This window comes from Tympanuchus pallidicinctus, unplaced genomic scaffold (assembly GCF_026119805.1).
Source record: "Tympanuchus pallidicinctus isolate F22 unplaced genomic scaffold, pur_lepc_1.0 scaffold15, whole genome shotgun sequence".
Classification (NCBI taxonomy): Eukaryota; Metazoa; Chordata; class Aves; order Galliformes; family Phasianidae; genus Tympanuchus; species Tympanuchus pallidicinctus.
The window spans coordinates 35,769,412-35,782,261 of NW_026294669.1; the positions used below are offsets into that span (position 1 = coordinate 35,769,412).

General features: G+C 45.4%; 1 protein-coding gene across 9 annotated transcripts in view; it reads right to left on the minus strand.

The window, feature by feature from the left end:
* HDAC4 (histone deacetylase 4) overlaps window positions 1–12,850 on the minus strand; it is a 219,139-nt gene that overhangs the window by 140,327 nt on the left and 65,962 nt on the right. For 7 of the 9 annotated variants that reach the window (XM_052675251.1, XM_052675255.1, XM_052675250.1 and 4 more), the window contains one exon: window positions 2,527–2,598. The exons of 1 other annotated variant lie outside the window; for it this stretch is intronic. In XM_052675251.1, the coding sequence (XP_052531211.1) occupies window positions 2,527–2,598 (72 nt within the window). Of the gene's footprint in view, window positions 1–2,526; window positions 2,599–9,385; window positions 9,409–12,850 lie in introns of those variants that run through there. One more of the 9 variants, XM_052675253.1, reaches the window with a different exon arrangement.

Consider the following 12,850-nt stretch of genomic DNA (forward strand, 5'->3'; position numbering starts at 1 on the left):
TTTGGTTTCCTATAAACTCACCACAATGATTTTATCTCAACTGTAAATGCAGTACTGGGGATACAGGTTGCTCACCATCCTCTGCCACACAGCAGTGGGTTTATTCATCATGAGGGCTACAAATCAGTTGCTTTACCACAAGGGGATGAAGTTTGGAGGGGAATATCCCAGGACATGACTGAGCATTTTCTTTTTCCTTAAGCTGTTTTTCAATCCCATTATTTCAGCCATGCCTGAGACTTGGAGTAACATCCCACAAAACCAAATGCAACTTCCTTCTCCAAAGCAAGACTTGGCATTTCTTTCCCTTTCCTCTCTCAGACGGATCTGCAACAAACTTTCTATACACAGCAATGACAAAAAACATGGAGGACAGTGGTTTGCTCACCATTATTCCATCAGTTCATTTCAAAAACTCATCAGGATACACAGGTATAGGCAGGCACCACACTTGAAAGCCAGCTGATAAGCCACTCAAAAGGTCGGTGGTATTTGCTTGCCATTACAGATTCACCAAAATACCTTTCTGCTTTTTGTCAGACCCTGCCTCCATGTTTTAAACTTAAATTAAAAATATAAGACGCATGTTTCTGGCTCACGTACAAGCAGCAAGGCTGAGAAGATTTCTTCAGCAAAACCCAAGTTCAGGATCCCAAGTGAAAAGCACCAGGGTGACTGCTGATCAGAGCTGATGCTGCTTCTTGTGTAAGGTCACTTTTTCATTTCCCTCCCCTCAGAAGTCTCTCCTGCCCTTCACCCACCACGCAGCCAGCATGACCTAAGCTTTCAAGCATGAGACAGAAGTTTCTGTGGCTCAAATGCTGCTGAAAGTCATCTATGCCCACTTCACATGAGCACAGCTCTCCATTGATGTCTAGCTGCTTATTTTTCAGTAGGCAGAGAGCTGAACTACTGAAAATACTCAAAATGCAGTACAAAAGGTAAGAATTCTATGAATCCTGAAGAGTTCATAGCCCTTTAAACAACCTCCTAGCATCTGGTGAACACAGAGAACGACGAACTCTAGCATCAGGTTACCCAAGCTGTTTAACCAGCAGCACCCTTTGTCCTGAAATACCTCTAAAGAAAACGTGAAACATTACAAGCAACAACGAAATCAATTCCAAAACAGAGTAGAAGGCTAAAAGTCATCACACAGTTATAATACTGCCCATTGATCTATTTACTGACAGAAGTGAGGAATGTGATTCCTCTCGTGCACTTAAGCAGTCTCAGAAAATTCCATCTAGCACACAGATACAAAACTGGTTGGAAAATCTTTAAGTTGACCTGTGTTATCAAGGAAGAGTTAAAATGAGAATCTCTCTCAGGGTTAGGAAAGTTTAACCTGCCTTACTTGACAGACAAGCTTTGGAGCACATGCAGCGAAAAGAGATTTCTCAGAATGCAAAGCCAAACCTTCATAGCTGGTAACAACGGTCTCCTCTCTTCCCCCAGCACAAAAGCTCACCCTCCTTAAAGGTTTCCTTTCCCAGAAATGCATTTAAGTCCACAGAAATCTAGGTTAGATCGCAGCCCATTTCCCTCCTCCTGATCTACTCAAATTGTTTTGAATATACTTCATTTACATTTTTCCCAACTTGCATTACCAGAAGCTCTTACATCTTCTGCAAGATCTCTTCCTTAATATAAAAGGACCTAAAGGGATTTTGGAAGGCAATCAAGAAGAGAAAGCTGGGGTTTGGGAAAATTTGAGCTCCTACCTGGAAAGTAGATGATGCTTCATATATCAAATCATCCCTAGTATAAACATTTCTATCAGTATGAGCCTGGAAACAAAACACTTTTGGAAAAGAGAAGGCAGAAGTACAAAAGAAAGCAAGAGATTGCTTTTCATAGCATTTCATGTATTTTGGATGCAAACAGTTGCTTTTGTTTTTTGAAGTGCTCTAACTGCAAGCTGTAAGATTTCTCTCCTCTGCCCCGCAAGAAGCAGCCAACCTCCAAGAGCAGCATTGGCAGCTTTGCTTGCTTCACACCAGAAGGACAAGACACAGGAGACAGTGCAGCAGGATCATTAGGACAGGGAAGAAAAGCAAATAGCCAGGAGATCAGCATGATATGCTTTGATCAGCCTGAGTTTCGCTCCGACTTTTTACTCGTTTCAACACAAGGAGGTTTTTCCCCCAAATAGAAACTCAGAAAACCTACTTTGGTTTGCAGCTCTCCTTTTAAGCTGTGAAAACTCTCATAGGGTGCTGCACTGCACTGCTGCTCCCTTCTTTCTAAGGACAGTGAGAAGCTCCATCAGGCCAGCCTCCCCTTAGCTCCCTGCCGAGGGTTGGGGCAGTTATTTAAGCCTCCACAACTGCTGTGCTCTGTTCTCCCCCTCCACTCCCAAACCCCACTTGCCCAGCCTGGGAAAGTAGATGTGTGCAAGTTCTGACACACTTTGTTCCAGCGTACTGCATTTGCATTCTGCTCATCCACTTGCAAGACAGATCTGCATAACATTTTACTGCATTCCCAGAATAGGAGCAACATTTAATAAAAGTTTCTTCTTACCAGAGCTGGGCATGTGGTTCACTCTAGGTGGATTCAACAGCTCTACTGGCTGGTCTCTGCCAGAAAGCCCATCTGGAAAGAGAAAAAACATCACAACAACTCTTTGGTTAGCTGAGCTATTTTAGACATTCCAAGCAGAAAAATAATAATAATAATAAATCACTAACCAATCAGCAGTGAGAATCAGAAACACACAAGTAACACAAATCAATAGAAACAAGAACGTTAACAGCACAGCAGCTGCCTAACAACTGCTTATGCTACAGCAGAAAATAAAAGACTCCCAAACCACGCTCAGGTTTTCCTGGTCTTTAAATCCAACTGGTGCTGCTCCCAGCTCACAAAAACAGGCATAAACCTCACCATACAGTTCCTAACAAGCTGTTCCTTCCTTCTTCAGGAGGACCGAGCAGAGTTCAGACAGAAACACATCCCTGGTGAAGCGAAGTTGAGGAATGGTTATAAAATGCCAGGGAGATGCTAAGGAAAACTGGCAAATCACTGCCGGAGATTAAAATGTGCAGACATACATAACAAGTCCCATTTTGCATAAGTTTGGATTTCAGAAAGGCATTAAAAACATACTTTGTAAATGATATGCAGAAATCCATCGTGCTGAAGCAGTTCTCTGTTTAAAATATTTCAAAGATTACATCTCGCATTCAAGTAGAGCTAAAACAGAAAAACATGATCCCTACTGCTGTAGACTGCCAGACCAGATTTTCTAGTCATCCACTCCCCTCCACTCTGCCCCCCCAATAGGAGCTGAAGCATAAAAATGCTAAATTCAAGTAAGTGATGCTTCACTACAGTACGTTTCCAGTACTTCGGTTATGAATACTCCATCTCAGATTGGTTTGTTCCACTGTAAATACCCACACCTTTGGCAGTTGTGTCTCACTTGATCTCCTCTACCGTGTTACCGTGCTGCAGCACAGATACCATCAAGCCAAACCCCGTCTGGAGACATCAAAGAAGCCACCCCATCTCTCAGTCAAAGCCAAGCTCACTGCTATAAAATGTTACGCTGTTGGTGGAATGTTAAAAAAGAAAACTACACAAATCACACTTTGTTTTCTTCTCCCTGTTTGCACCGTTTTGGGCTCCTGGACAGAAAGAGTGGTTGGGTCTTCTCCATCACTTACATGGCTTTGCCTCCACTGCCAACACCCAAGCATCAGTGCTGCCCCAGGCAACAAGTAAATGAACCAAACTACAGCCACGCTGAGCTTTCCTTCCCAAGCAAGTAATTACTGTCCTGCAGATAAAACAGGTTGTTCCCATCACAAGCTATTTGCTTCTGGATTGTTACCATGAGACCAACAGCACAGCTGGGGCGGACAGCTTTGTGTCCACAAGCAGTGGGACGTGCACTGAGCAGACTCAAGTGACAACTGAGTCTTTATTTCAGTCTGTGGACTCGCTCCCACACTGCTGTGTGTGCTGAGTGTCACCAGAGCACCACCAACACGTGTGTTGGCAAGCAGGGATTTAAGAGCTGTGTCTGCTTTTAATTCTAAGAATCGAAGTATCTACATTTTCAACCAAATGAAGAACCCAAACCAACAGTCTCTGCTGCAACATGAATGATAATCACAGAAAAACACGGATGTTTTTTAAAGCACTGCAGTCTAAATAATTGAATCAGGCAAGACAGAGGTTCTGTACTCCCTGCACTCACTGACAAAGAAAGGCTCCACTTGTAAGAAGGAAACATTTACACCAAGCACCTCTTCTACCGGTAACGATAAAAGAGGTCCAAGCAGGGTTTGAACACGCACACTCATTGAGGGGTGAGCTAGCTCACAGATAGAGCATGCACCTGGCCACCCTGACACAAGAAATAATGCACTAGCAGCTCAGCTTCCTACAGCCACCCAGGGATCCTACAAGAAGCAAAGGATCCATTTCAAGAGAATGGGTTTGTTCAGAAAGTCAGAACAGCGCTGCATTTAATGAAGCATTCGATCTGCTGTTACTGCTATGCTGCTTTCTTCTTACCAACCGTTACCGAAGCCTCTCTCCTAAATCAGCTGCTACATAACTGACTTCGGCGTAACAAGAAACGCATGATGTTTTATACCAATACTTATGAGGAAGCAATAAGATAAAGACTGGCCTGGGTCTGCAAATGCCAAAATGAATACCATCGGTTTCTGTCACAAAAATAAAAGCTTTTCCCCCACTCCCCCCTTTCCAAAGAATTCAGCTCCAACCCTCTAGAAGCTTCACCCTGCATTTCTAGAGACAGCTTTGGCAATTACAGAACTAAAAAAAAAACAACAGACAGAAGATGCTAAAAATATCTGTGCCACACACACAGATCTCCAGTTTTGTCCTTGCTATTGCCTGGAGGGGATCACAGGGTGCTTCTGCAATGCTGAAAACCTGGGCAGGGATGGGAAGCAGCTTGTCTCACTGCTGCAGAAGGGCAGCAAAGAACACGCACAGAGGGCAAGCTGTGCAATCGCTGCTCAGCACTTCCACCAGCCACAATCTAGCAGCTACACACAGCAGCACAAAGCAGATTACCTACGAAATACTTTCAGCTCTCTACTAGACGAGTGTTTCCTGAGATACTAAAATGAGATGCCGAGAAAACACAGTCTTGAATGGGCTGTAGATGACTCCACCTAACAGGCAGCACACCCAGGCAGAGCGAGTTGTCCCAGCCAAGTGGGAGCCCTGCACCCTGCACACAGACCCCAGGCTGGCTGCACGCAGGAGATGCCAGAAGCGATGCTGCAGACCGTCCAGCCCAAAGCCAGGCAACAAGGAGATGTGCTGCAGCATCCAGCAGGTCTGCGAGGAGGCACACGTCTCACTGATGGCTCAGGTTAGATGAGATTTAGCACAGCTTCATTTTCAAAGGGGTAATTCTACTCACTAATTAATGAGATGAAGCTATTACTCATTGACGGGGACTTGAACATTTCATTTTTATCACAGTCCGTCCTGAAGCGTTCCACAGAGTTACTTCAAAATATATCCAGGTCACTTTCTGAAGTAGCTGGGCTTGCAGGATTTAACCTCATTGAAAAGAGCAAAACAAAGACAAGATGGCTACAGTACACACAGAATAACAGGGAGAAACCTGCACAGATAAAAGCCTCCAGAAAAGATGAAGAAGCCAAATGAACCAGAACAACATCCAAGGTGAAACCAGATTAGACAAGGAAGCGCAGCTTTATTCCTTCTTCCCACTAAAAAAAGGGCAGATGATGAACGAAACAGAAGGCTGGAGCACTCAGTTCACTTCCACCAGAAAAGTGTATGCAGCCTTCCTATAATTAACTCTGATGAGTTAAAAAATGCGGGGCAGAACTGGAAAAGGTTATTTAAATAGCTTTTCATGTATTCAGATCTTTAGGCCTGATGCAAATCAGCCTGCTCTACTTGAACTCCCCACGCTAAGTGATGAACAACCAACAGTTGTCTTTAAAGACCTCCCTGAGAACAGGGAAAGTCCTAAAGAGACACAAAGGCAATTTCTGAGGGAAGGTGGGAAACAATTACAGTAAACAGGAGTTATTTCTGTCTTCCAGAAAGAAAGGACGTGGCAGCACAGAGATTAGTGCCGCCAATGGATGGAGCTGAAGGCAATTACTCAGTGTTGTCAGTGTGTCAGCCCAGTAAAGTGGTGGTTTTTAAAAGATGTTACTTATTATTTTGGGGGATTTTACCCAAGATTTATAAAAAAAAACTTTGAAAGGTTTCAATGGGCACGTTATTAAGAAAGTCAGGTCTGCATGAATCACCCTAAAGCAAGCACAAATCTACTTAAAAAGCCCATTCAGTCCTCATCTGCTTTTAGATGGATTATACCCAGCATGGTGTGGTAGTTCACAATTTAATGATAATGCATTAAAGTTGTATTTAGATCTCAGACCTGACATCACACCACAGAGGTCACACTTGGGAGCACGGCGAGAAGAATTCAATGACAAGTTGGCGAACGGCTGCAAGGTTCAATCAGAAATGGGAAGATCCCTCCCCCCTAAATAACAACAATGGTTAAACGCACAATTAGAGGATGAGCAATGCCCGGCCGAGCAACAACACAACAAAAAAGAAGCACTTTGCAAACTGAGAATCCACCGTTTGGCAGCGATGCAGAAGACACAGGTTCATTCCAGGATGCATTAGCAGGCACATATGCAAGACACGGGAGGTAATTACTCAGAGACGTGACAGCCTGCTCGGCAAAAGCGCTGCCCTTGGTTTTAGAAGATGAATTGCAGGCAATCAAGGAGAAACCTCTGAGAAAACACTTGAGAAAAGTTGGCATCTAAGAGAACATCCCAACCACATCCTTTCAAGAGCGTGCATCCACATTTAAAATTCAGCTTCTGCTACGGTCTCTACAGAGAGAAGGGATGTTTCTGGATCAATGACTCCTAAGTTTATATTTGTCATTGAGCAAATAACTACCTTGCTCTTTTTACTGCTTTCTAGCAAAAGCAGTTGTGAGCCTGTCTCACAAAGGAGAAGAAGAGACCCATTCTCCTTCTCCCCAATCCCACAAAGATCCTGCTTTAAGGTACGACCAGCACACGCTTAACACAGCAACACACAGAAACGCTTGAAGGCAGATGACCAGCCTTACTGAAGATGGAGACCAACTTTGTACATGACAGCAATAGGACAAGGGGGACCATTTTAAACCAAAAACCACAGGTTTATGTTAAATGTTAGGAAGAAATTCTTCACTCAGAGGGCAGTGAGGCGCTGGCACTGCTGCCCAGAGCTGTGAGTGCCCCATCCCTGGAGGTGCTCAAGGCCAGGCTGGATGGGGCCCTGAGCAGCCTGGTCTGTGAGGACAACAGCAGGAGCTGAGATTGGGTGAGCTCTAAGGCCTCTTCCAACCCAACCGTTTTATGATTCTTTGATAAGAGCTCACTTTGATAAGACCAGCACCACATCCACAACCTGTAAGAAGAGAAGCAGGGCAGTGGCAGATCCCCCTCCATCTGCACGCCACCCTGCAACTGCAGAGGGCTTACAGCCAGCCCCAGGCCGCGCTCCAGGCCGTGCTTCTCCTCTTTGCACGTCTTCAGTCCCAGCACGGAGCAGGCTGAGCACAGAGTTGCATTTGAGAGGGACACAGCTCCAACTCGGTGCCTGCCAGTTCACCTAATGCGGTCCAGCCACTAATGCAGACCCTTGCCTGGGAGACTGAGTTTTAATTCAGCCCTAAAACAAGCTTAAAAAAAATAAAATAATAATAATCAAATCAGAATTCCACTTTCACAGCCTGCACACAGCCTCCTCAGCACCAACTGTCACACTCGGCAGAGCTGACCCTTTGCACAGCGCTTGCTCTCCCAACCACAGCGCTGCACACAACCTGCGAGCAGCATTCATCTGCATTGCCTCCTGGGGGTGGGGTTCTGCTCAGAGGCATCACTGCAGTGCTAAAAACAGGTAAGTGCTAACCTCACAGCCTTGGGATACCAGGTGACAAACACAGAGTGGCTTCGGAATAAAAGTCTGCCCCCGACCATTAGGCACAGCCCGCTAAAACATCCTGACTTGCATATTAACAGCTGTGGTGTATAACAACAAGTTAAAATATTAGTAATGAGAACAGTAATTATCATGGATGTATTATTTATTTGTCTACTCATTCGGAATTTACAGAGAAAAAAAAAATCTTCAACATTTACAAGAAAGCAATTAAGGCAGCAAATGGATTATTTCTCTTTAAACCTATGAGAAAATGCTCAGCGCATATTTCCTCTCTAATTTGTCTGCACTCAAGAATCTATTTTTGGACGTCTCCCTAGACTGTATTGTAGCACCACATGTACTGTAATGGCATTTTAATTAGCCCAGAGAGCTGGAAGATGCACTGTGCATCCGAAAGAGAAGCAGCCTAACAAAATGAGAGCATCCTTCTCTTCCTTTCTTTGAGATTTACAGCAGCTATCAAGTAGAAATACCAATTATGGTTTCAATTGGAATTGACTGCAACTACTATAAAAACCCACTGCATCGCAACAGCATATAGAATTGAACAAAAATAAACGTAGTATTTAAGCACTGTTTACTCATACTTTAAGGGTGGATGGTAAAAATAAAATGCTGCAGATACCTACAGGAAGAACAAGGGATTAGAGCAGAGGAGACAAAGTATTTTAGAGTTGGGCTCTAAATATGCATGGCCTGCGAGCGTAATGAAGAAGCTACCCACAGAAACGAAAGCCAATCCAGTCCTGTTTAGGTAGGGTTGGATTTGTTTTATTCTTATTTTTATTAGCTCTAATGCTCAAGGTTAGCCACCTTCCACTGCCAGCACGTGGCACAGCACAAAAACACTGTCAGCAAGTCTTGCATGGAGCCTTGTTTCCACTGCTTTCCCATGCAGAACCCAGCAAGCACAAACCCAGCAGACTTCCATACAGTTAATCTTAAGGTAGAAACAGCACTCAAATAGCTAGCACGAAAAGCAACCTTGCATTGATTGCCATGAAATTTTCCTAGAAGCCAAACAGCGAAGATGTGAAGCAACGCTGAGGTCCTCAAGGTGTCTACAGACCACTGCAGATGTGTCCACACACTTCTTGTCAAGCACCAGATGATAGAAGTTCTGTGATCCACCTCTTAATGCCACTGTTTACTTCAGTCCCTTGCTGTCAGATATTCGTATTTCATTTCGTTTTTCATTCCATTCTTCTGTATCCATTTTCAAAACCAACTGATGAACAGGAATCAACCCATTCTGGACAAGCTGGAGCACACACCCGCACGAGAAGCAAAGCAGCATCCTACACCCCGACTACTGATTGCATGCACACCAGCGATCACTCAGTCTTACAGGCAGCCAGGCAAGATGGGAAACCAAGCACGAAAAGCTTACCTGCTCCTGTTTGACACCAAGCACGATCCCTAAGTCGCACTAAGTGCCACTTACAGCATTTGTTTCTTCACAAACACCCTTCTGGATCCCAATGTGAGCGGCTCAGCTTCCCTGCGACACTCAGCACCTTCTGCACGTGGTCAGCCCAAACACCCGCCGGTTCTGCTCTTCAGTTACAGGCAGAAGAGGTTGCTATTACATTTCATACACACAGCTGTAGCCCAGCACGCAATACCAGGAAAGCGTGGCATCAGATTCAGCTCTATTTTTGGTTTATCTTACCCAACCATTTCCCATAGGCTCTCTTCTGCAGCCATCCATCCAATGCTCCCACCTGCCTGTGCTGTCCTAGAGCTCCAGAAGGACAGGAGCTCGGGGCTTCCATGGGGAATGAAACCGGGACGTAGCCGTGCCCACGTCCTCATGGTGGAGGCTGCCAGATCCCGCCAGGGCCTGACACTGATGGCTCAGACACGGTGCTGTGTGCAGAGCCAACCTGGTACCTTGGCACAGCACCTCCCCGTTATCCCAGCCCTACCCGATGGGAGGGCAGCTACTGCCAGCTGCAGACAGCAGGAAAACTGCCCCAAGATACCTGTTCCTGAATACACCAACACTGGTACCTACAGGCTTCAGACAATCCATACGTAACAACTTAGTGCCAATTAATGTTCAGATTTCTAAAATCTGCAATTCAGATATTTCTAAACCCCAGAAGAATGAAGAAGAAAAAAGAAAAGACTACCATTTCAAAGTATCTAAAAGTAGATTTTACTTGCACAGACTGGGTGGAACAGCAGTACCCCTGCTTGCAATGAAGGAGCTGAGACTACACTGTTTGTTACTATAAATATATGCCTAGATATTTTCCCTGGCATGAAGCACTTTGATTATGCAGGCAAGAGATTCATCAGCCCTTACGGATAGCTCCATCCCTCCTGCTTTTACCCTGCCAGTGAGCACGCACTGCTGGCAGGAGGGGAGGAGGGTGCAATCTGCCGCCATCTGCAGGGGGCTGCCATCTGAAGAGGTGACTGTCCTCAAGAAATTAGCATAGTCCAAGTACTGAGCTTAAATATGGAACAGAAGTTCAGCCAAGCGTTTCTTTCACGGGCCGTTCTGCAAAGCGTTCCCTGTTAACTGTATGGTGACTTCTTCTTAAGCTTTAATGCAGATTCGTTACCGAAAGGGAACAAAACTTTCCATCCTAGCTAGATACAGGAAGACGAAGCCAATATTCCTACAGGAGATCCCCACTGCCAGTGGAAGGTGCTTCATGTGCTGAGACAGATGCCACGAGCTCCAGCATAGCAGAAAAGCAGAACTCGTGCAGCAGGAGAGGTGCTGCTGGCTCCCAGCCATCTCACAATCACCGACTATTCAGAGCATAACAATTCACGTTTGATAGCTACGAACTCACAGACACAATGCCTCCTCTATCACAACTAGTATTTAAGCAGGTTTTAAAAAATGATCGGCGACACAAAAGTGAAGAGAGAGGAGAAAAAAAAAAAAAAAAAAACACCTTGAAATTATCACCAATTCTCAGCAGAAGGAAACCTAGGAAGCACATTACAAAGGCGGGAGAGAAGGCTGAACAACCGGCTTCAATTTCCCCTCTCTCCAGGTGAATAAACCGGCAGGAAGAAAGAAATCCAGCTGAAGGACAACCTGGGTCTTCCACAGGTTCCAATGGGATTCCAGCTCCGATTCACACACTCCCATCCCGGCCCTGAAAGAAAGCCTGCACCAAACTGACTGCTCTGACACCTGCATTAAACACTGAGTGCTGGCAAAACTCATAAACCATGGCAGAATTGTTTGCAACTGCAGCTTTGAAGCCTCCCAAAACAAGCTGCAGAAGAAGAAGAGTGAGATGTACTGCAAAGCTCAGCTCACTCTCTTAACTCTTTCTTCTATTCCTGCCTTGGCCAGCATAAATTTGCTCACCTGAAGAAGTAAACTAACGAGTTGTATTGCATTCACAGTCTTCAAGCTAATGAGCTGCTAGTGGGGAAAAAAGCTTGTCTCTTTAAAGAGGGAATGGATGGTATTCTACTTGCACAAAGCAGCACGGGTTTTTTCCTTCTTCCAGCCCACACCACACAGGACTTGTCCGCGATACTATTTCCATGGCAATCTGTGTCCAAAGGCTCTGAGCATTTCCAGCAGTGAAGGGAAGCAGTAATAATTCCTCAGCAACCCATGACACCAGCGCTTTCAACAAGCAGACAAAGCTGGGGAAAATTCCTGGATGGAGCAGAGGGCATGGAGAAAGGAGGCAAAGGAAACTGATGGTCCCTGGACACTGGCAATGGGATCTCGCTAGCTGATAACCAGATGCTCCCCAGCCTCACAAGCTGCAGCTGCTTGGGTGCATGGCAGAACTGGAAAGAGCAGAGGAAAAAAAGAATTCCTCACTGAGGAAAATAAGTACAAAGACATGGAAACAGATCTGTCAGCAAACAGAGGACTTGGGTTTGATGGAGCTGCAGGGTCCCAGGCAGCTGTCAGTATGCCCAGCAATCAAAGCTGCAAGCTCTCAGTGTTCCACCAAGTCTTGGTGAAAAGCAGGAGCAAAAACACCTGTGAAGACATCCCCCAGCCCAGGTAAAAGTCTTCCACAGGGCTCTGAGAAAGCTTCCAGCCAAAGGCGCAGAGGCACAAGCAGTAAGCCCAGGGTAGCTGGACTGGACACATCTCCTGCCTGGGGAGCAGCTATTTCAGAAGCTTGAGGGACCCCGAGAGGTTGCACAGCCCCCGGGCTGCATTACAGAGAGCAGCACCATTTGTTTGACCCAGCTTCTGCTGTTTTCACAACACATCCAGCTGGCAGAACTCAGGAACAGCCCTCACCAGCAAGCAATCCTTTCTGTCAAACGTTTTAAGGACCAGATCCGAGCCAAGCACACTTATCAGCAGCCTGAACCGTAGGCAGGTTGAAGATGTATGCAGGAAAAATGTTAGCATTTTAAAATGCAATCCCTCCTCTTAAAAGACAAGACAAGAGACGAGTTTTGTTCGCTTGCTCCATTCATAATTCCAAGAGGTGTCATAAAAATTTAAGAAACTGGTGTATAAAGTTTAGATAATTCCTTCTGCTCGCTCCTGTGGAGGACCAAAGCAGCACCTACCAGACATGCTACAGCACGAAGACTTGTGGCACGGTGAGCATGCAAAGTAACAGCCCAGGTGGAAGGAGCAACCACTAATCACTGGGTTTTTAATTGCTAAGAACAGAACTAAATGACACACTTCCAGCTGCCATTGCGTACCGCTCCAGGATTAGGATTTTGGATGTTAGCGACTGAGAGATATCCCGAATCCAGCCCGGAGCCCTGCTCTGACATACAAGCACTGCAGTGAAGGAGCTGCTGGCCATTTTTCATGCTATATTCCAAATCTGCTCTAAAAATAAACAAACCAACCCAAGGAAAGCGCCAAGGAAGAGAGCTGATTTTTAAC